This window comes from Castor canadensis, chromosome 17 (assembly GCF_047511655.1).
Source record: "Castor canadensis chromosome 17, mCasCan1.hap1v2, whole genome shotgun sequence".
In the NCBI taxonomy this organism is placed as follows: Eukaryota; Metazoa; Chordata; class Mammalia; order Rodentia; family Castoridae; genus Castor; species Castor canadensis.
The window spans coordinates 10014445-10037556 of NC_133402.1; the positions used below are offsets into that span (position 1 = coordinate 10014445).

General features: G+C 46.2%; 1 protein-coding gene across 4 annotated transcripts in view; it reads left to right on the forward strand.

Moving 5' to 3' along the window:
* Snx29 (sorting nexin 29) overlaps positions 1-23112 on the forward strand; it is a 459033-nt gene that overhangs the window by 317489 nt on the left and 118432 nt on the right. For all 4 annotated transcript variants that reach the window (XR_012443245.1, XM_074060013.1, XM_074060014.1 and 1 more), the window contains 2 exons: positions 7697-7752; positions 11566-11647. Coding sequence is in view for 3 of the 4 variants with exons in the window: in XM_074060013.1 (XP_073916114.1) it covers positions 7697-7752; positions 11566-11647 (138 nt within the window). In the remaining variant the exon portion in view is untranslated. The remainder of the gene's footprint in view (positions 1-7696; positions 7753-11565; positions 11648-23112) is intronic.

Consider the following 23112-nt stretch of genomic DNA (forward strand, 5'->3'; position numbering starts at 1 on the left):
TATGCTATCTCTTAGCTACATGATGTGCTGCTGTGGTTTCGTTGAGAAAGTTCTTACCTATACCTACTAATTCCAGAGTATTTCCTACTCTTTCCTGTATCAGCTTTAGAGTTTGTGGTCTGATATTAAGATCCTTGATCCATTTTGAGTTAATCTTGGTATAGGGTGATATACATGGATCTAGTTTCAGTTTTTTGCAGACTGCTAACCAGTTTTCCCAGCAGTTTTTGTTGAAGAGGCTGCTATTTCTCCATCGAATATTTTTAGCTCCTTTGTCAAAGATAAGTTGGTTATAGTTGTGTGGCTTCATATCTGAGTCCTCTATTCTGTTCCACTGGTCTTCATGTCTGTTTTTGTGCCAGTACCATGCTGTTTTTATTGTTACTGCTTTGTAAGATAGTTTGAAGTCAGGTATCGTGATAGCTCCAGCATTGTTCTTTTGACTGAGTATTGCCTTGGCTATTCGTGGCCTCTTGTGTTTCCATATAAATTTCACAGTAGATTTTTCAATCTCTTTAATGAATGTCATTGGAATTTTGATGGGAATTGCATTAAACATGTAGATTACTTTTGGGAGTATCGACATTTTTTCTATGTTGATTCTACCAATCCATGAGCATGGGAGATCTCTCCACTTTCTATAGTCTTCCTCAATCTCTTGTTCAGAAGTGTATAGTTTTCCTTGTAGAGGTCTTTCACAGCATTTGTTAGGTTTACACCTAGGTATTTGATTTTGTTTGAGGCTATTGTAAATGGTATTGTTTTCATACATTCTTTTTCCGTTTGCTCATTGTTAGTGTATAGAAATGCTAATGATTTTTCTATGTTGATTTTATATCCTGCTACCTTGCTGTCTGCTGCTCATTTTTGTTGTTCATTTTAAAGTAAATTTCAGATATCAGTACATATTTCGTCTAAAACTCTTTAGGATGCTTGTTAACCTTTTCCCAAAACTTCCCTTCACACACCTTCCCTGTGTTCCCCATGTTACTCTCCCAGAGGCCATCAGTGTTCTAGTTTTTCTCCATTATAGGCATGATAAGTTTTTTTCTCCTAATTTAAAATTGCATGACTGTTAAATTAATTTTTGAAAGGTTAACAACTCATACATGGCACAAATTTATGAGATACAAAATTTTACAGAAAAAAAATCTTTCCTATTCTTCTGACCCTTGCTTCCCACTGCCTGTCTCTCCATGGCATCCATGGTTGGCAGTTTCTTACTGTTTTTCTAGAAGTGGTTAATGCATGCAGACACATACATCTCCTGACCTCATGAACTAGTAGCTTGCCTCCCATGTTTCATGAAATGCTTCTGGCATTAGGTCTTGGAGACCATTCCTGCTTAGCAGAGAGATCTGTGCTGTCTACAGCCATACCACCCTGAATGTGTCTGACCTTGTCTGATCTCAGAAGTGAAGCAGGGTCGGGCCTGGTTAGTGCTTGGATGGCAGGGGAGCGATGCTGTTCTGTTACTAGTTGTACAGTGGAGCTCTGGTGTGCTGCATTTTAGTATATGACCTGTATGGGCTGTTATCATCTTTTTTTTTTTTTTGACAGTGCTGTGGTTTGAACTCAGTCTAAGTGCTCTACCACTTGAGCCGGCCCCCCAGTCCCTGCTGTGTTGTACTTTATATAACCATTTTGCTACTTCTTTCTAGCTTTTCTTTCCTAAGTGGTCGTACATATGTTGTCCAAGCGTAGTTAATTGGAAAGAAACTAGATGTGCATTCTTAGTCAATTACATCATTTTATTACGTTCCTTCCCTATCTTCCCTTCCTTCCTCTCCAACCATCCATTCATCCATCTGTCCACTTAGACGTCTGCTCATCTGTCCATCCAGTGGGAATGTTCACTGAGCAGTCATTGTGCCCAATACTGCCTTGGGCTGTGACTGTGGTCCCTGTGACCCTCATAATCTTCTGGGAAAAATATGCATATCACAACTGAATTCTCAGAAGTCTTTTAGTCTGTGCAAGGTTTCAGGCTGCACAGAGGATAAAAGAGAACTCTTTAAGGGTATTTGCCAGTTTTTTACTCTCAGCAGTGAGTCCTTGACCTTGACTATTTTTAAAACCACATGGATTGGAAGCCTCTAATTAGATATTTGTAAAACAAATAAACAATCACAGAACCCTGAAGGTGGGCCAGACCTAGCTCAGTGCCTCCTGGCTCAAGGATAGTGTAGGATGACTTCATGATCAGATCAGCACTGGATCTTTTCCCTCCCCTGGTTTGGCCACCTTAGATGGAAGACATTGCTATACCTCTCCACTCTGTTCAAAATGAGAACAAAAAGCAGGAGTGTTGTTGGCAAGGAAAATAGTTGTCATTTTGGGCAGTGCAAATCGAGAGCTAATTGCTTGAGGGGAGGCTATTTGAAAACAGAGCTGAGCGAGAAAAGAACTCTGGCAAACACAGGTTAACGGTGCCATCCCACAGTTGCACTGTCATGTCCTCTTTCCGTTTTCTTTGAGCAGTGAGTCCGGGAGTCCTGCAATTAGAAGAGAGAAAATATTCTTTTTCTTTAGTTCTTTTTATCTACAAACTAACTTATCCTTACCATGCCCAAAGATTTTGAATTTGTTCTAAAGCCTTTTAAAACTTGATTGACATTTTAGTGTGGAAATACAGCTTATATTATGATTCATTCATTTAATTGGCACCTACAGTGTGCCAGGCTGCTGGCTGTGTGAACAGATAGATGGGCTGAACAGGGTGCTGTGGAGGCTGCTCTCTGAGCTCACCAAACAGGGACCAGCACACAGCTAAGCACTGAGGAGCAGTTGCCAACTGGGACATGTAAGTGGTAGAGTGGGTGGTAGGAAATCCATTTAGTTCTGGTGGACAGGGAAGGACTTACTTAGAGTAGAGTATCTGCTCAGATATGCTTCCTGCCCAACCAGAGGTGCTCTACCAACTGAGGCTGTGAGTGTGCACTTGGGTTACATTATCATCTGGGCCTCGCAGAGGTGAAATGCACAGAATGGGAGACAGCCTAGCTTTGTGCTTGAAAGTGCCGACTGCAGACACCTGTGTTGGAATTCTGCCTCTGTTACACTAACAGGCTGAATGGCATCAGGCAGCTTTTGTGGGCTAGTACTATCTGTTAAACCACCCAAAACTTAATGGCTTTAAAAAAAAAAACACAACCAAGCCAGGTACAGCAGGGCATGGAGGTGCACCCCTGTCATTCCAGCACCTGATAGGCTGAGGCAGGAGGATCTCAAGTTTGAGACCAGCCTGGGCTATAACAGTGAGACACGGTCTCCAAACTAAACAAAACAAAACAAAAGAGCAAAACTGCTTTCTTACCTGAAATCCCTTGGTTGGCTGGGTTGAGCTGAGTGGTTCTGCTTCATACAGTGTTGGCCAGGGCTGCAGTGATTTGGGCTCCTCGGTGCTGGCCATCCAACATGGCACAGCTGTCAACTGTGATCTCAGATGGAGTTGCTGACCAGGAAACCTCACGTGCTTTCTCCCCACTTAGAGAAAGTTGAGTGATTGAAGTCCCGAAGCTCCTAAGCAGGCTGAGAGATTCGGTTGTATTTCTGAAATCTCCACTTTCTCTCTTCACACCTAGCCCTCTTGTCCTGTTGGTGAGTGGGATGACACTTATTCCTGCAAGCCGGTGGACAAGGGACAAGTTCTTGTGTGAAAGTGCTGTGTAGAGCAGTAAGCCTGTGGTGACGCTTGGTGGTGGCCTGTTTACACACCCTTTAGCACTGCAGATGAGGGCAGCTCCAAGGACAGGATGCCCCTGTCCACCTCTGTAGCACATCTAGACCCTCATTCTGCTATGGGAGCTATGCTTTTTCCCATGGCTTGTGGCTCTATCCCTCCCTTTCCTTCTGTCCCCTTCCCGCCTCCCTTTCTTTTTCTTTCTTCCTTCTTCTCCTTTTAATTTAATAAGCATTTATTCAGCACATAGTGGATTTTTTCTTTCTTTCTTTCTTTTCTTTTCTTTGGTAGAACCTCTAGTATGTTCCCAAGTTTGAGAAGCTGGCAGGGTGGTGGGGGGAGCCATTGTTGGGGCAACACACCTAAGCTTGATGGCCAGTGAGAGCTGCTATCACTCACCTGTTTCTGTTCCCAGCCCCACAGAAGAAGGATCCTGAGTCAGGAGAGATCATGGAAACCGTTGCTAATGTAGCCTGGGTGTGGATCTCTGTGGGCCTTGCCTCACTCCCATCTCTGTGCACACCATGCTGCAATTGCTTGCTCCAAGAATCTGGCTGCCCTGTTGCCTTTCCCTGCACCCCTGTTCTACCATACGATTGCCTAGCCCACAGACATATGGGAAGCAGCCTTCGTTGCAGGGCCAGTGGGAAGTGGATGAAGAGGCCATGCTGCTGCTTACTTTATGCCAGTGTGGAGGGCAAACCACAGAGAAGACCACATGCCAAGAGATGTGTCTTCAAGACCCCCTCCCCCAGGTCTCAGGAGGTCACTGGACGTTTGTGACTAGCACCAACAGAAAGCTGGTTTTTCTTCTTCATTGCCAGCATGTAGGGAGTGGGCTTTCTGGACATATGCTGTCCCAATCTACTCTGGGCTGTTGATTTTAGATGTTTCATGAGCTTGGCCTTCCACTGAGACCACAAGGTGCTATGGAACCTGGCCTGGTTAACAGCTCTGCCAGGAAGTCAACAGCCTTTCTCCAAGCAGCCTCCCAAGCATGCAGGTGGACATGCAAATATATCCTGGTTTGCCGATCCCAGTAATGCCACAGAATGAAAGGAAAAGCTCTCAGCCAGCAGGACTTAATGACCCCAGGCACTTATACTCCCTTGCAGACCCATCTTGGAGATGTCATAACAGCACACAAAAAGCCAGCATGTTCTTCAGAAGCACCTTCACATTTTTAAAACAATTCCAAAGGTACCTTTTTTTATCTTCAGAAAGATAGGGAGTGAAAAATAAACCTCTTTCTCCCCAGTCTCACTCCTATTCTGTTGTCAATGGTAGCCACGTTACTGTTTGTTACATATTTTTACAGAATTTCTTTTAGGCCTATACCCTCAAGAATGTGTACACACATCTGCCTACACATGTAAAACCCATGTAAAACATTTTTAACTTGGCCGTCTCTTGTGGACATGCCCTAATTTCTTGAACTATTCCTCTGTAGTGAGACCTTGAGATTGTGTGTACTCTTTTTTCAATTCCCTAAGAGGATATTAAAAAGAGAGAGGATCTTTTTTACCTAAGTGTTGGCTCCTTCCATTGCTTCTTCTCAATAGATTTTTGGAAGTGGGTTCTTGGGTCAAAGGATACAGATTATTTTAGGAATCCTGGTACATGTGGCCTCATGGCTTCTGAAAAGAAGCCATCTCTCTTCCTGAAAGTAGAATTTTGGATCCCATGCTCAAACTTCTGGGCTTCCACGTCAGGTCCAGCCACCTGCCTCATATGCCAAAAATAAGGACATGGTGAAGGGCAGAGAAAGGAGGTTTATTATAAGGCCTGGGACATGGGACATGCTGTGAGAAGCGGCACTTAGCCCACATCTTCAGCCATTTTCCAGGTACAGACAGCTTTAATTCGACAAAGAATTAGGACAGGGGACAAAATGTGTACACATTCAAACATTCCCAGTCACATGTGGCCTAGTTGGTCATTATCTCAGTCCTTGTTCTTCTTGGGTTCCAGAGAAGTTGTTATCCAGAGTCATTGTTGCCTGGCAGGTGGTCCGTCCTGAAGAGGCTCTAGTTTTAGGGGTTGTTTCCCTCTCTTGTCGTAAAGACATTATGACTCTGTCCTTCCTGGAATCCAAGATGATTATAAAGTGACTGCAGAGAGAATGACTTACAGACAGATACAAAATGAAGGCAGAGATGCCAGGCTTTTCTCCTGCTTTTAGTTCATTTTAGTTACTGAGGAGTTACTGCTTTCCAGGAAAAGCAGTTTAAGCACATCTTACATTTCCAGCCACACATAGGAGAGTGACCGTCACCAAATACCAGGGCAATACCAGCCCCTAACTCCATGAGTCCTTGGACCAATGAGACACATGGTCCTGGGAAAGTGGAGTCAGTCAAGTGTGAGACAGGTTTCTCCTCGCTGGGTTTGTAGGCGTCTCAGTAGTGCCTTAGAATGCAGTCAGTGTCCTGGAGCCCAGTTGAATTACTTAGCTGCATACCTCTAAATAGGGCTCAGCCTGGAACACTCTGTCTCTGCACTGCCATGCACCGGGTGAGAGCACCACTGGGCTGGCCAGGCAGCTTCCATGCCTGATGTCAGGAGTAGCAAAACACCCAGCTATTGCTTCTCACTAGTTGTGTTGTTCTCAAAGCCGTCAGTGACTGTGATCTTTCTACATTCCATGCACTGTCTGTACATACATTTTATCCTCAGAAGAGCTCCACAAGTGTCACTGTTATGCTAGTTTATAGTCGAGGGCAGTGCACTGCAGAGAAGTGGTTAGCTTATGGCCTTAGAGTCCAGAAGGTGTGGGCCTGGGGTCTGATCATCCTGAGCTGTATGGACCCAGGACCCAAGCTCTGGAACTACTGAATCCTCCTGCCCCCGACTAGATACCGGTTTCTTTAAGGAGTGACTTCTAGGTCTTGTAGTCCTCCTTCCAGACTGAGCCTAAGGTGTTACCTTCTTTCACCTTTCACCTAGCTTCTCCTTTTTTTTTTTGCTGAGGGTTTGTAACAGAAAAGACTTTGAAGTTGAACAGACCTGGGTTTTTACCACTTCCTCAGTATGTGATCTTGGGCAAGTTATATGTTCTCTCTGAGCCTCAGTTTCCTTCTCTGCAAAGTATGTGAGTAATGCTTACCCCTGGAGTTCTCATGAAGGTTGGTGAAAACTGGAGAATCTGAAACCCTGGTAGGTCAAGGTGTGAAGCTAGTGCCTTTCTCTTTCCCTCCCTACCCCACAGCCTTCTCTGTTCCATTTGGTTCCTCTTAGTCCTGGTCAATCTTGTTAAAATCCCAGCCAGTTCAGTTTTGATCACATTAAAAAAAGGAAGCTCATTCCTTGGATATTAAAATAATGTCATCCTTTATTGAGTATCTACCAATACTGGGCATTTTATATAGTCATTGCAAATTCTTGCATTGATTTCCCTCTCTGAGAGGAAGCTGGGGCAGGGGTTACTCAAGGTCACACACTCACCTCCACAAAGTGTGTCAGGACCCCCAAGCAGCACTGGCGGGGGACTATTGTGACACTCTGTTCACTTTCTCTCACCCAGCCCTTTTCTCTTGTGGCCCTTATGAGTCAGGAGAAGCCACATTCTGCCCAAAATTGCTCATATGTTGAGGGAGGAGGAGGGACCTCTTGAGGACAGATGTTGACCTTCTGTGCTCACAGGTGGGTGCTCACTGTGGTGACAATGAGACTTTTTCCATTGCACATCTGAAATCTTGCATCTCAGAGCCTAATTGGTCCTTTATAGCTCCAAAATTATATTCTTCTATGTGCCTGTAATTATCTCAATAGGATTAGCAGTTCTTTCTCCGTGAAGATAATTGAGATTTCTCATGGTGGCGTATGTTTATTACTGCAGCATCATCTCCAGCCATCCCTCCATGAAAACTCTTACTGTTTTCCAGTGACTGCTTGTTTACCTCGTTCTGAACGAGAAAAGTTCATGGGTATCAGAGGGCTGAAATCCTCTGCCATTGTGCAAACCATGGTAACCATTATGTGTTTTCTCTCTCCTCTTCCCTGTCCTGATTGTAGGTGCCTGGAGATTTGAGTCAAACATCCGAAGACCAGAGTTTGTCAGATTTTGAAATGTAAGTCCACATGTGTGCTTGTGAGGTGTCCTTTAGAAGTAGGAATTTGCTGGGGCTGTGTCCCTGCCAATCACAGGGGGACATAGATGTCACCGTGAAGTTCTATGAGTTTGATTTGGGTATTACAGTGGTAGGGGTCTTCTCCTGCAGCCCAGCTGTGTTTTTACTCACCTTTTGGTATTTAAAATCATTTTGGCTTTTTGGCTGACATTTAAAATTTGAAAAGTATCACATAAAAATTTTAAATTAAAAAAAAAAAAGGGATTGAGCCAGGCACCAGTAGGTTATGCCTATAATCCTAGCCTCTTGGGAGGCCGAGATCAGGAGAATCATGGTTTGAGGCCAGCCCAAGCAAATAGTTCTTGTATCTATCTCTAAAATTAACCAGAACAAAATGAACTGGAGGCATGGCTCTTCTTTGCAAGCATAAAGCCCTGAGTTCAAACCCCAGTCCCACCAAAAAAAAAAAAAAAAGAAAAAGAGTAAGTTTTGAAAGTTAGATGTATCCTATGAGGCCACAGCTGGCTAGAGCTGAGAGCAGTGGTCCCCTTCACACAGGGCTTGAGCGCTTCAGTTTGTCACAGTCCCCACTTTTCCCTGGTGCCCCATTCTGGCCCACATCCCCATTTTGTTACCTGAGCAGCCCCAATAGACTTGTGAATTTCCTGGGCTGTGGGACATCAGCTGTCAGTGGCTTTTGATTGGCTTTGATTCCATTTGGTGCCCTGCTGATAGCCCTAAGGAAGCTGCTGCTCTTGAGATGATTTCTTTTGGTTGCCTTGGTGTTTGGACAAATAGTTCCCTTAGACTGGAAAGTGGGCAAGTCCTGGGCTGAGGGTCAGGCCAAACCTCCTTCTCCTGTCATTCAGTTGGGCCGAGTAGAAGAGGTTCAACTAAGAAGGGGTCATCCAGGAAAAGCCACTTCTGGAGTAGGGTGGTGGGGAAAGACATTGGAACTAGGCTGACCTGTGCTGACATTTCACACACTGGACTCACTAGCGTGACCTTGGGCAAGCCATGTAACTTCACTGGGACTTGTTTTCCTCATTTGTAAGCAGAAGGGCCCAACATCAGCCTTGCAGGGCTGTGGTGCCAATCTGAGAGAAATTACGGAAAGCAGGAGCATCTACAGGCCCCTCCAGTGGGGCTACTGTGGAGGCGGGGCACAGTTCGGTTGGGGGTGAGGAGGACACGGTGGTTGTGGGGAGAAGGATTAGAGCTGGAGGTGAGCTCCTTCCCATGGCTGTGGATGGGAGGAGCATAGTGTGAGGAGGGTGCTAGAATGGCCACTGGTAAGAGTGGTGGCGGAGACACTGGGAGGAAGGCCAGAGCTGTGGCAGGTTTCAGGAACAGATGCTTGTTAGTCAGGAAGGACTTGTCATTTACCAGGCACCTCAGTGGACAAGTGTCTCACCACTCCTCGATGGATGGGACAAATAAGCCAGGGTCTGCCCTCTAGCAGCCTCTGCCTAGTCCAGGCCTCAGCTTCTCTGCTGAGGTTTGGAACCTCTTCTGCCAGATTTGCTCATCCATGACAAAGCCAGGGAAGTCATGTACATTTCCCTCTCCCCAGGTGGAAACCAGGGACCTTCATGGGTCTGACCTCTGGTTTCATCTCCAGCCCTTCCTTCTCTTCTCCCTGCACACCAGCCTGGCCATCTCTTGGACTCCTCTGCCCAGGGCTGTCAGTCTCCTCACCTAACGCACATACACAGCATTTTCTATGCCAGGCACTGTTGTAACTCCAGTCCCCCACAACTGTCTAGGTGGCTGTCATCTCAGATCACAGATTCAATCCCAGGCAGTTTAACAACCCAGCCTGATGCACTCTGGCTAGCCTTAGCCTACCTCCACAATGGGGCTGACTCATTGTTCTTTAAGGCCTGCCCATATGGCCTGCTCCAGGAGGCCTTGCTAGGGCCCCCAGACCACAACAGGTTTGTTTCCTTAAATGGATAACTTCCCTTTGCTTCAGTGTTTCTGGGCACTCACAAGCAACTGTAACAACTTTAAGTACACATGCCACAACAGCAGAGCTCCAAAGCATAGGATGTAAAAACTTACAGAAACTAAGGCAAAAAAAGATAGTTCTGTGATCATAGTTGCAGACTTCAGTATACTATTTCATAATGATTAGAACAACTAGACAGAAGATCAATAAAAAAAACATAGAAGATGTGAACAACCCTGGAAGCCAGTTAGACATAGCAGATGTATATACAGCACTGCACCAAGTAACAGCAGAATGTATGCTTGTATTGGTCAGCTTTCTGTTACTATAATAAAGTACCAAGGCAGTCCACTTACAAAGAAAAAAGGTTTGTTTTGTAGGTTTTGGCAAACCTGTTGTTCTGGGCCTGTGCCAAGGCAGTAATCATGGCCAGGAGCACATAGTAAAGCAAACTGTCAACCCCATGGTGGCCAGGAAACAAAGCTAGAAAAACTGTGGTCCCAGTATCCCTTCAAGGGCATACTACCATTGACCTAAAACATCCTGCTAGGCCCCACTTCTTAAAGTACCCACCACTTCCCAATGATGACACAGGCTGGGGACCAAGCCTTTAACACGGGGGCTTTTGGGGGACATTCAAGATCCAAGGTATCGGAACTTCTTCCCAAGTGCTCATAGAACCTTCTCCAAGATACACCATGTCAGGCCACCAAACAAGTCTCAATAGATTAAAAAACAAAAACCCAAATTGTAGCCCCCTCAGCATCTTCTCTGGCTATGTGGGATAATCTATGTGCAGATTTGTCTCCCATGCTAAACTGCATGCTCCACAAAGGAGGAGCCAGGTCTGTGTTTTCATCGCTGGAACTCTGGGACCTAGAGTTATACCTGGTGCACAATAGGTTCTCAGTGCTCTCTCCATGAACAAACAAAAGAAACAAAGGAGCTCACATGGGGAAGGAGTCAGTTCCAACGTGGTGTGGTGAACACCTTGGGAGACTCTGGGACCACCTCCCCTCGACAATCTAGGAGCACCAATGAAGCCAGGGTGTGAGTTACTTTTCTGACAACTCCACCCCTGGATGGCAGGGAAGCGAAAGGGGAATGCTGTAGGCACTAGCACAGTTTTGGGGACCTATATTTACTTGACATTAGATACAGAGGCCAGTTTGGCTTCTCAGAGTTGTGTGTGGTGCTGGGGATCCAACGTAGGACCTCACACGTACTAAGGAAGCGATCTATCACTGGTCTATCACATGAGTCTCCCATGTTTATTAACTCCACATGCACAGTGTTTTGGGGACAGTCACAAAGGGTATTTGTGCCTGGCATCCAACTTATTTTCTGTTGTCCTTCCCTCCCCCGTTCCCAAACAGCTGTCTCCCTCATAGCCAAAGGTTTTGCTCTCCTGATCTCCTCTGTGGAGTCTCATCTGAAAATGGGGTCAGGGTCCAAAGTCAGTGCAGTAAAGAGGCAGTGTAGCTCCATGGGGTGCCCTAGAAAGTCAGGATTACTGTTCAGACCTCCCATCGTTCCCTGTTACCTTTCCTTTATCAGTGTGGAGCCCAAGATTGAGAGGCTCATAGGCCAAGGTCACTCACCTGTCGAGAAAAGAAGGAGGAAATCTTTCTCGTTCCAGAATATAAACTGCATATGTACATTTAACAGATGTGTGTATATAACTTGTTAAACCAAGTCCCTTACGATAGTCTTAGGAGGCTGAGTGCTCAGACTTAAACATGATGTGTGTCATATGAATTGCTTGTGCAAAATACCTCTTACAGGAGAGAAATGTTTCCTGTCCTGCCTTGTGTTTTGTAAGTGAAATGATCAATTCTGACTGACCTCATTCTTCTGTGCAGATCGAACCGGGCGTTGATCAATGTCTGGATCCCATCAGTGTTTCTCCGTGGCAAAGCAGCAAATGCATTCCACGTGTATCAGGTGAGTGCCTGGTGTCCTGGCAGACACCCCAGCTGGGGCAGAACACACTGTGTGTGAGGCCATGGATCTTTGCTCCTTGGTGGTGGGGCACTGTTCGTAAATAGATGCTGCCCAGTGGCCTGAAGAAGCTGTGTACAGCCTTCATTCAGACAAGAGGAACCAGGTGGTGTTTCCTGGTGTGGTCCCTGCAGAAGCCCAGCTTGGACTACTTGAGCAAAAGTGGGGTCTTGCTGGCTGTGTTGCAGCTGAAAGCCTGGGGGTGATAAGGTCGGGTCAGGAACTTGTGACTGACTCGTGTTGTTGCTGCTTGGTGTCCTGGCAGGCTCTCTGTGGGCTGATGGATGGTTCCCAGTCTACAGCCATACCACCCTGAATGCCCCTGCTCTTATCTGATTCCCAGGAGGGCTGGGTGCTCAGCCTGTCTAGATGGTTCCAGTAAAGTTTCCGCCATGTCTTTCTGGTCTGTCAGGGATCTTGACCCCTCCCTGAGCCCCAGAACTGGGCGATGGGCTTCTGTGTCTGGTTTTATTGGCTCATGTGACCCCCACTGGCACTGGGATTGGTAGTGAACTTATCTGACCACATGTCTAAGAGTGGGAGAGGTGGTGCCCCAAAGAGGTGGTACCCTAAATGAAAACCAAGCTGTGCTTTCGTTTGGTGGGGGGTTCTGTAACAGGGTCTTGCTATGTAGCCCAGGCTAGCCTGGAACTCGAGATTCTCCTGCCTCATCCTCCTAAGTGCTGGGATTACAGATGTATATTACTAGTGCTAGCCAGGTTTTGTTTTCAGAAGAAGGGGCAATGGAAGTTTCACAGGCAAAGGCTGAGACATTTGCTCTGCTTCCTTGCTGTAGAGGTGGCCACCTCCAGGTACGCTTGACTTTCTCCCAACTGCAGTAACTTTGTCTGCTTTGGAGATGACTGTAGCTAGAGGGACCCGGATTTCCTTCATCTCTCTAACTTTCTGATGGCTCTTTCAGCCCCGCCTACTTCTCTTCTTGTCTTGCTCCTTGTCATGGATCCTAGGGTCCCTGTGTTCATGTGTTCTGGAACTGTTTGTTTCAGCGTGGACTCTGGGCTGCTTCTCACTTCTGCTGTTCTCTCTTTTTTTTGGTGGTCCTGAGGTTTGAACTCAGGGCCTTGCACTTGCTAGGCAGATGCTCTACCATTTGAGCCACACCTGCAGCTATTTTTAGATGGATGTCTCAGGTTTTTCCCGGGCCAGCCTTAGACCACAATTATTCCTATCTGTGCCTCCACCTAGTCGGGATCACAGGGACTTTTCCAGCACACCTGGATTATTTTGTTGAGATGAGGCTCTCACTAACTTTCTGCCCAAGCTGTCCTTGAACCATGATCCTTTTGATCTCTGCCTCCTGAGTAGTTGGGATTACAGGCGTGAGCTGCTGTGCCCAGTTTTCTTGAATTACAATAATTTTCATAAAGTTTTGTTCTGACTCCCCAAAACTCTATGAAAAGCCTGACTTTGTTGCCATTTTTCTTAGTAATAGAGACCCAGGGAGAAGTCCTCTTAACTGTCAAGGTCCTCTCCCCAGAAAGCAGGGTGGTGAGAAGGGGTGCTGGCATTGACAGTGATAGCCCTGGTTTAAGTCTGTGACCTTGGGTAAATCTAGCTTTTAACCCTTATCTTGTAAAACTGCTGGGAGATTAGAAACACACAGCACATAGTGGACACTCGTTCATTTCCTGCCTTCCCAAGTGATCATTCTGTTTGGTCTCAGAAATAAGCATGATTTGTATATCTTACTTAACATCTTATGGCCAGATAAGCTAGATTCCAGTCCAAGAAAGTAATTTTCGTGTATGTATTCATCCCTCAACTCTAACACTAATAAATGGTAGGTGAATCCAAGTGTTTATGATGTTCTGAGCTCTGGTTTAAATGTTTCCAAATACTCTCTTCCCTTTCTTTGTCTTTTTATCCTAAACCACAAAGAACAAAACCCACTCTTACTTGAGTGTCCTTCAGGCTCTGTTTGGAGGTCTTGGGAAACCTGGGAGGTGTTACCTGAAACACTGAAACACGAACAACAGACAGATTCATTTTAGAACAAAGTTAGGGTGGGATGTCACTCGAGAGGTTCCCTTGGCTGCTCTGTTTTGACTCATCTTCACCTCCGAAGCGACTTTGGAAATTTTAAGTCGAGTGTGCGGTGGCCTGGGAGATTGTTGCCACAGTGGCCTCACTGTGTCCAGGGTCTTCCTGGGTACTACTCAGCCAGCAGACTGAGGATGGGGCCCAGACTTCCACAGGCTTGGCAGTTCCCAGGTCACCAGAGCACCTTCAGCTGCCTCTCAGGCTCTGCAGTCTCCCACTGGGTGCATGAGGTTGGGCTTCTTGCACGCATTGCTCTTCACATTAGCTCAGGGTGCTTCTGAGTGGTTTCTCATCAGCAAAATCTGAGCAAGTATTTGGAAGCATTTTTAGCAAGCCTTTGTTACAGCATTCTTCATATGACTTTATTTAGCAAGTGTCTCTCTCTCCTTTTTTTTTTTTTGCAGTACTGGGGTTTGAACTGAGGACCTCATGCTTGCAAGACAGGCACTCTACAGGCACTTGAGCCACAACTCCAGCCCATAGACAATATTATTTTAGAATTTTTTAAAAAATGCAAACTATTTAACTCTGTAAGATTTGAGATAATTTCTAGAGAGGAATAGAAAAGAACGTTAAAGTGTGGGAGTGGGGATATCAGGTATCAGGGTCAGATAAAATGTAAACTAAGAGTTTAAAAGGAAAAGTTGAGAACCATATATAGAGCCATATATATTTGTCATGAGAACCAATGTGGTTTTTCTAAGTGATTTGTGAATTTCCTATGGGCTTCCTGGCAGCCAGTATGAAATGGAAATGTGGTTATTTTGGATAATTCCACTGTTGATGACAAGAGAAGATATTTATCTCTCAAAAGGAGCTCTAAAGAAGTGCCCACCTAGGACTTTAAATTAAGTGATGAAGGGTGTTGGGCACAAGCCTTGGTTACACCTTCAGGACAGTCATGGCCTGATTTTGTAAGACCTCTCTGGCCAGTTGAGGTGAACTTAAGTGCGTGTGGAGAGCTGTGCTCTTCCGTGCCATTCACTGGCCCCGTGATTTAAATAGACTAAAACAGAATAAAATGAAAGATTCAGTTCCATGGTCACACTAACCACATTTCAGGTCCTTTATAGCCACACGTGCTGGTGGGCTGAATTACTGCACAGTGAGAGGGAGAACCTCTCCACCAGCACAGAGGGTTCTAGCCTGCATAGCTGCTCCAGAGCCAAGTCCCCCACCATGGGGACAGCAGGTGCTCCTGTGCTGCATAGGGATTTGGAAGGACAGCACTGGGGACCACAGAGCAGCCCTGCTGGGAGGCCTCCCGCTCCAAAGCACTTCCACTGCTTCCCGTTACCTGGTGGAGAGCACATCAGCCTCTCACTCATTGGTCTTTCTTCTGAGGAATTGCAGAAGGCTGGAACCAGCACCTTCGGCCTGCCACAGGCTTGAGTTTATGTTACTCTGTTTTCATCGCTTATTTTTACATTTGTCCTCCAGTGATGACATTGTTCTATTTTTCTATTTACCATCATGATGTATGGTTTACTTTTAAAATAAATTTTGAGTTAAAAGGAACTGACTTTTGAAGAAAAAAATACCAAATAAATAATAGTGAAAACAGCACAAAGCTGAGGATGGTGCTCTGAGGGGAGCGCTGAAATAAAGAAATGAGTAGACTGATTACAAATTAATAATCAAAATAACAATTACAAACCTCAGTGCCCTCACCCTGGTGTGCATGGATTGTGTAAAGTTGCTCCTTCCACCTGTTCAGTAGCCCTTCCATTTTGTGGAAGAGGAAGCAAAGACACACAGAAGCAGTTCATTCAGTAACATGTTCTCTTAGCCCAGGTAGCCATTTCTGACCAATTTGGAGATTGTGTGTTATTGCACCAGTATAGAATCAGGCTCTTTAAAACTCCTGGAAACAGATGTGATGGTTGCACCCACTCTGATGGTAAGGGTCCTGCCTAGCTCAGATTGGCTGCATAGACAGCCTCTTGCATCCCTGAGACAGCAGGTGGAAGAAGAACCTGCAGCCAAGCCCAGAACTTTCTGTGGGATGGCTGAGTCCTCTGTGGTGCTCAGCACTTTTAGCATCAAGCCTGTCAAACCCGAGAGCCAGGCTGAGAGGGTTTGCCTTGGAAAGTTGTCAGAGCAGGCACTGTGACTATACTGGTCCTGAGGACTTCAGGGCTGCTCTCTTGGGACAGACAGAGCAACTTCAAGGTCCTGAAAGCTTGCCTAGAGGGATGACTTAAAAACCTTACTCCCAAACACCAAGGAAACTGAGATAACCCACCTGCATTGCACGATACTAAGCTTTCTGTACTTGTGCTGTGGAAGAGGTCTGGAACTGCATGTGGCACAAAGAATTCTAGTGAGCAGTGCTGTCCATTGACAGGACTGAAGGCAAAATGTTAGAAAGGCTCCTATTCCTGTGTCCTCAGGAGCCAAAAGTCAGAAGCAGCAGCATTTGAGCAATTTTCAGAGTAAAAGAAACATTGGTATCCAGAGTCTTTGCAATTTTAAGGCTTTTGTCCATGAGTATTTCTTAACTGTGGGGCTGCTAATGCTTGGCTGTCAGGAGGCACTTACCAGAGACAGAATGAATGGAAAACAAAACAAAACTCAGTCTATTACCTTGTCTTGCTCAGGGTTTCTTGCCCTCTTTTTCTCTGTTAACGTACAAATTGATTTGATTTTTCCATTGCCCCATATGACGTAGTTGAATTTCTGTTAATAAACATCTGCCTCTGCAGATGTTTGATCATATTCTCCAAATACCCCAGCTTCCAAACAAGTCAGAGGTTTGTGTTCTGTGTTTGTGTCCAACTGAAGTATTTAAAAGATGTCTTAGACCTCGAAACAACCCACCTATTTTTAATTCAGCAAATATTGTGGTCACTTAATTGGCATGAAATAGTGCATTTACACACTGATTTCCTGAGCCCTTACTTAGGTCCTTCTTTCTGAGAAGTACTCCTTGTGTAACATCAGCTGGAACCCACCCTCTATGTGGGATTCATTTCAGCCTTTGAATTGAGCCACCAGTAACACAGGCTCGTGGACAGTGTTCCATTTGTACAGAGAACTAATGAGGTCTCTTTTATAAAGAGGGTGTCTTTGTTTCAGCAAAGATTTTTTTTCTTGTAGAATGAGCTCTTTCTTAGGGGCCACAGGCTGTTATCTTGGCTTAGAGGAATGATGGTACCCCAGAAGACTCACTCAGCATTGAGCACCTCCAGTGCCCCCACCCCACACAAGGAGAACATGAACCTCAGCAGTTACCTTAAAGGCTTAGTCCATATGAGCATGTGTATGTGAGTGATGCAGGGAAAACCAAACACACACAATCAATATCCTATCAATAATGGATCACAGGGCTCTGCAGACTGAGTGGACTTCGGGTGCTTTGGAGAGGTGATGATTTTAGACTTCAGACTTTGGGTTTTTTGACTTCTTTCATTCCCTTTCCTAAGATGGCTTACCCCCTGGGCATCAAGTGTCCATCCCCTCCCTCCCATCTGTCTCTATGCATGCGTAGTGTATAGCTATGTGGAGAGAGAGGACTCACTAAGCAGAGAAGGTTGAAGTGGTCAATCCAGGTGGAGGAATGGCAGCTGCACTGTAGGACTGTGGGCCATAAGAAGCTCTACCCCAGCACCTAATGTTCTGGGTTTTGGGGAAAGGACCAGTCCCAAGGCTGAAGCAACTCCCCCTTCTCCCACCTCGTCCTGTCTATTGTGCCTGTAATGTATGAGGTAGACAGGAGAGCAGCCATGGCTGAGGCAGCCGTTAACTGTCTGGTGTCTGAGATTCTTTGCAGCCAGGTTTGCCTCATGCTGCATGCCAGGTGAACTACAGAGTATTTGCCTTTGTTCTTGCTATCTCTTTCCTCCAGAGCTTTGCATCCCACAAAGCCAAGCACCTCAGCACCTCTGAGGATCACAGCCCTGAACTCCCAGATGCCCATCAGGCATCTGAGAAAGCCTGATGTGGGTGAAATCAAAAGGCAGAAGAGCAGAAAATCTCTTTTGGACATAGGTGTCACTGCTATTCTGTTACTGCTTTTGTCTTTCCAGATGGAAGGAGCTTTTTATTTTATTTCTCAGTGTAAGTCCTTCATTCACCCCCAAGCTGATAACAGAGAGCCTGCTGTATACCTGGCCTGTGCTTCAAGTCTGTAAGAGCCAGTAATGACCTTGAGCTTACCATTACTAACCTTGTGGTCTGCTGGGAGGAAAGAAGCCAACAAGTGAGGAAACACTGCTCTACAGAGACAAGGACAGTGGGAGGGGCAAAGTACCCATCTTGCAGCATGGATGTGATAGCCTGTGGTGACACATGAGGTGCCCAGTCCATAACATGTGGCTTCTATGTGAATATTACCAGTAGCCACTTGACTTGGGATAAGTGAAAGAGGCTCTAGAAGTGGATATGAAAGGACTTAATTGAATGTCCTGGGCACATTCATGTGTGAAAACCTTGATTTAGCTTCTTATTTATCAAGTGCTCTACCTCAGCTGCCAGGAAGCAAGGTGCCTTTGTCCTCGAGGGACATGGGGTCTGCTGAAGACACAGGAACTCCATTCGGGTGGTTGAAGGGCAAGTGTGGCATCCATGAGAGGTCTCGAGGAGGCAGTGCAGGGGCGGGAGCTGGTGCTGTGGGCAGCCAGCAGCTTTGCCATAGGCTGCCATGCTGCCCCTGGCTATTTGATCCATCCTGGAACTCATGAACACTGTGGTCCTCATCCCCATGTCATAGATGAAGCAGCTGTGACTCATGGACCTGGCATCTTCCTCTGGCCACACTCAGGACCCTGCCTTGTTGCTCTCTTTGCACCTCCCATAAGCTTGTGACCCCACCACATGAGCCTGTGCCATGAGGACTCATTTCAGTGAAATGAGCGTGTTTCCATGATCCTCCCAGGGACTCTGCACACTGCTTTATTGACCCATCACTCATTGTCAGAGCCACCATGGGCAGCTGATATTAGTGACAAGGTAATATTCTCACAATAGAGAGAGCTGCAAAGATCAGAGTGTGGAATTGATGGGTCTCCAGGAATGTGAGAGATCCATTCAAGGCAGACTTTTTCAGCCTTAAAGGTATAGTCTCAGTTTGGAGACAATGTTGAGTTCACTGCTGGGCATCCATGAGGCTGTCAATATATGTGTACATTTGTTTTGAAAGATGTATTCAGTGCTATAGTTTTATATTTAAAAAGCCAAAACACAAAAAACAAACAAAAAAAAACCAGAGGGACGTGGGCTTTGTAAGCAGTCTAGAGGTAGAGGTGGAACATCTTTGTGGTGGGTGAGATATAGGCTTAACTCCATTTTTATATGTACCTTTTATTGGAGGAAACCAATAGCAGTGGTTTGTATAAGGCTATGCTGCCCACAGCACACAAAGTGGAAGGTGGGTGCACTTCCCTGTGTTTGTGCAGTGCCTCTGGCTGCCTGAGGCATCATGTCATTTCCCTTTCCTAACTCCCTCCTGCCCAGAAGGGCCAGGTCTCCTCTCTGCAGCTGCCTGGCCAGGATCAAGCGAGTGATTAGGCAGGCTAAGCATGAGCTCATGCATCTGCTCTTCAGCAGCAGCAGCAGCCTGTTCTGGTTTTTCTCTTTTGTAGTCACAGTTGTCACTTGCTGGGTGTCTACTTTGTGTTGGGGGGGTGGGTTCAGCCTGAGCAATGTCCACCTATGAACGAGACCACTGAGTTGTAAGGTGAGCATTAAATAGTAATTTCAAGCATGAGAATGTCTTCAGGAGGGATAAACTCTTTCCCTGTGTGCTATATGTGGAGTCAGGCAGCAGGCACACTGGCTCAAGAGCTGGGCAACCAGGAACAGCTGCCTGGAGCTTCTTCCTCCAACCTGTGGCTTTCAGAGCTACCATGCTGAGAGGTAGGGTTCACTGTTCTAAATACTTACATAAAAAACAAGATGGGGTCTGGAGTTATTTCCTTTCCATTCCCAGTTCTTTTGCTTTTAGCTTGTTTTTCAAATAAGGTCTTGCTAACTTTGCCTGGGCCACCACGATCTTCCTACTTCTGCTTCCTAAGTAGCTGGGATTATAGGTGTGTTCTACCACAACCTTCCTCCTGCCAGTTTTTCTTCAACACCCTCTTTTTTTAAATTTTTTAATTTTATTATTCAAATGTGCATAAAAGGCTTGGGTCATTTCTCCCCCCTGCCCCCACCCCCTCCCTTACCACCCACTCCGCCCCCTCCCTCTCCCTCCCACCCCCTCAATACCCAGCAGAAACTATTTTGCCCTTATTTCTAATTTTGTTCTTCAACACCCTCTTGAGTCTGCTAGGCGGAGAAGCCAGGGAAGCCCAGAAACTTAGGGCCACAGCCCACTTGCTCATTTATTCAACAAAAATATATTGAACCTCTCCTGCATCCCAAGTGCCATGCTCAGAAGTGATAGGTGTGGCCTCCTATCCTAGAGCTGGCAAGCCCAGCAGCCCACTTTGAGCACCTGTTCTGTGTCTGATGGTCATGGGCATTTTGTACTCTGTTCCACAATCCCTCCTTTTTTTTTTTTTATCATTTATAAGATGTCGCTTTTCTCCCCTGTGGTTCCCGTGGTTAGCTTAGTCCATGGCATAGTGGTACTAGGCTCAGTGTCAAGTGAGCTTCTCTGTTTGCCACCTGCTTCCTTCCAGCTGTGCTTGTTGTTTCCTGGCTCTCCTGGGCTCCCAACAGCTGTCTAAGGGCCAGGGGCAGGAGCCCATAGGATGGAGCAGGAGACAGGCTAGTCCACAAGAGGTGGGGGGCCTCACTTCCTCCCCTCCCCCTGCTCTCCCTCTTTTTCCTTCCTCCCTATGAAGGCTCTTCCTTCTCCTTTCCCCCTTCTGCTTCCTTCATTTTCTTCTTTCTCCTTTTTCTCCTTCTTTTCCTTGCCTGTTATTTCCTCCTTCTTTCCTCCTCCTTTCCTACTCCTTCCCTTCCTTCTCCCATCCTTAGTCCTTAGTCCTTGGTGCAGAGAGGAAATCTCTAACCCACATCTGCCTTTCTTCTCCTTCCTCTGGAGCCCTGGGAAAGAAGACCTGCAGGCCACAGGCAAGCAGGCTCTCTCTCCCTTGCTAATTGACTGCCTCTCCCTGTGTGGCCACGGATTTTCTTTTGGGAAGGGGGAAGGATCAGGTAAATTGTGGGTCCAGAAGCCTGAACTACATGCAAATGTGACCGCCTGCCTACCTGTGAGAAGTGGTTTAAATTAGTGGATCTCTGCATGGTGAGAAAATGTTCCCTGGCATGATTACCTTAGTAATATTCACCTGCAATTTTTTTTGATTTTTTTTTCTTTTATTATTCATATGTGCATACAAGGCTTGGGTCATTTCTCCACCCTGCCCCCACCCCTTCCCTTACCACCCACTCCGCCCCTCCCTCTCCCCCCTACCCCCTCAATACCCAGCAGAAACTATTTTGTCCTTATTTCTAATTTTGTTGTAGAGAGAGTATAAGCAATAATAGGAAGGAACAAGGGTTTTCGCTGGTTGAGATAAGGATAGCTATACAGGGCATTGACTCACATTGATTTCCTGTGCGTGGGTGTTACCTTCTAGGTTAATTCTTTTTGATCTCACCTTTTCTCTAGTTCCTGTTCCCCTTTTCCTATTGGCCTCAGTTGCTTTTAAGGTATCTGCTTTAGTTTCTCTGCGTTAAGGGCAACAAATGCTAGCTAGTTTTTTAGGTGTCTTACCTATCCTCACCCCTCCCTTGTGTTCTCTTGCTTTTATCATGTGCTCAAAGTCCAATCCCCTTGTTGTGCTTGCCCTTGATCTAATGTCCACATATGAGGGAGAACATACGATTTTTGGTCTTTTGGGCCAGGCTAACCTCACTCAGAATGATGTTCTCCAATTCTATCCATTTACCAGCGAATGATAACATTTCGTTCTTCTTCATGGCTGCATAAAATTCCATTGTGTATAGATACCACATTTTCTTAATCCATTCATCAGTAGTGGGCATCTTGGCTGTTTCCATAACTTGGCTATTGTGAATAGTGCCACAATAAACATGGGTGTGCAGGTGCCTCTGGAGTAACCTGTGTCACAGTCTTTTGGGTATATCCCCAAGAGTGGTATTGCTGGATCAAATGGTAGATCGATGTCTAGCTTTTTAAGTAGCCTCCAAATTTTTTTCCAGAGTGGTTGTACTAGTTTACATTCCCACCAACAATGTAAGAGGGTTCCTTTTTCCCCGCATCCTTGCCAACACCTATTGTTGGTGCTGTTGCTGATGATGGCTATTCTAACAGGTCACCTGCAATTTTTTAATGACCAATTGTTATCCTAGTACAGATTTAAAAATCAGTGTGTGTTAGTGACATGTTTGTTCTTAAGTTAGTAATCACTTCAAATATCACTTTCATCAGTTGCTATGGAACCATATGCTAGTGTCTCCTAAGATAATCTGGTCAGGTCTCAGGCCACAACACACAATCAGTGCCAGATGTTTATTGGCCACAGGGACTCATTGTTGTCATTGAAAAGCTGTTTCTAGAGTGGAGGAAGCGGAAAGAGCACTCTTGTCTGAATGTGGTCTTGGAGTCTTGGGGTGACCATTCTACAGTTTCTGGGGTCTTCTCCACACACTTAGTGTCAGTTCTGGTCCCGAGACTTGGCCTCCTGTTTGGAGTCAGCACAAAGTCCCCTTGCCCAAGAACAGTACTTAAAACCTGCCTAAACCTGCCTGAAGTCTCCTCTGCTGGACTTGGATTTCGGGGAAGAAGGGACACTAGCATCTGGAGTATCTAGAGCAAGGGCAGGGGCCTGCTCAGCCCCACACAGGTAATGGCCTCAGCTAGTGTCCTGCAGCGCCACAGCCAGGAAGCCCTGCTTACAGGACACTGTGTCTGTTGCTCCATTCTTGCTCCTTGTGCTTCTTCCTCCGTGGCCAGCTGACTTGGGGAGCTGAGGCTTGGTCCAAGGGCTGGTGGCCAGGCTGGACTCTGAGCATCCTTGCATTTTGATGGCAGGGTCTTCAGCATGGAGCCATCTGTTCCACAGGACCCTGCCTGATCCTGTAGTGTGACCCATTCATGTCCGGGATGTGCTCCTTTCATGGGACAGTGACCACGTCCTTTTACAGAGTTACTTCCATCTCTTAAGTCAGTTGTGATCACAGCTGGGTTGTAGTGGCAGATGTTGATGGGCACTCCAGGCTGACATCCCCTCAGCTCAGCTGTCCTCATAAGTGGCCAAGGCCCGCCTACCTTCCGTGGCTGTTTACAGTCCTGGAATCGAGTCCTACCATACCCGTGTCCACAAGTCTGGATAGGTTTTGTGCTTTCAGTGCACAGGCCTCTTGAAGCCAAAGCTGCCTGGGAGAATGAGGATCCTCTTAGAAGCAGAGAGGGGATGGTGTCAGACCAGCCA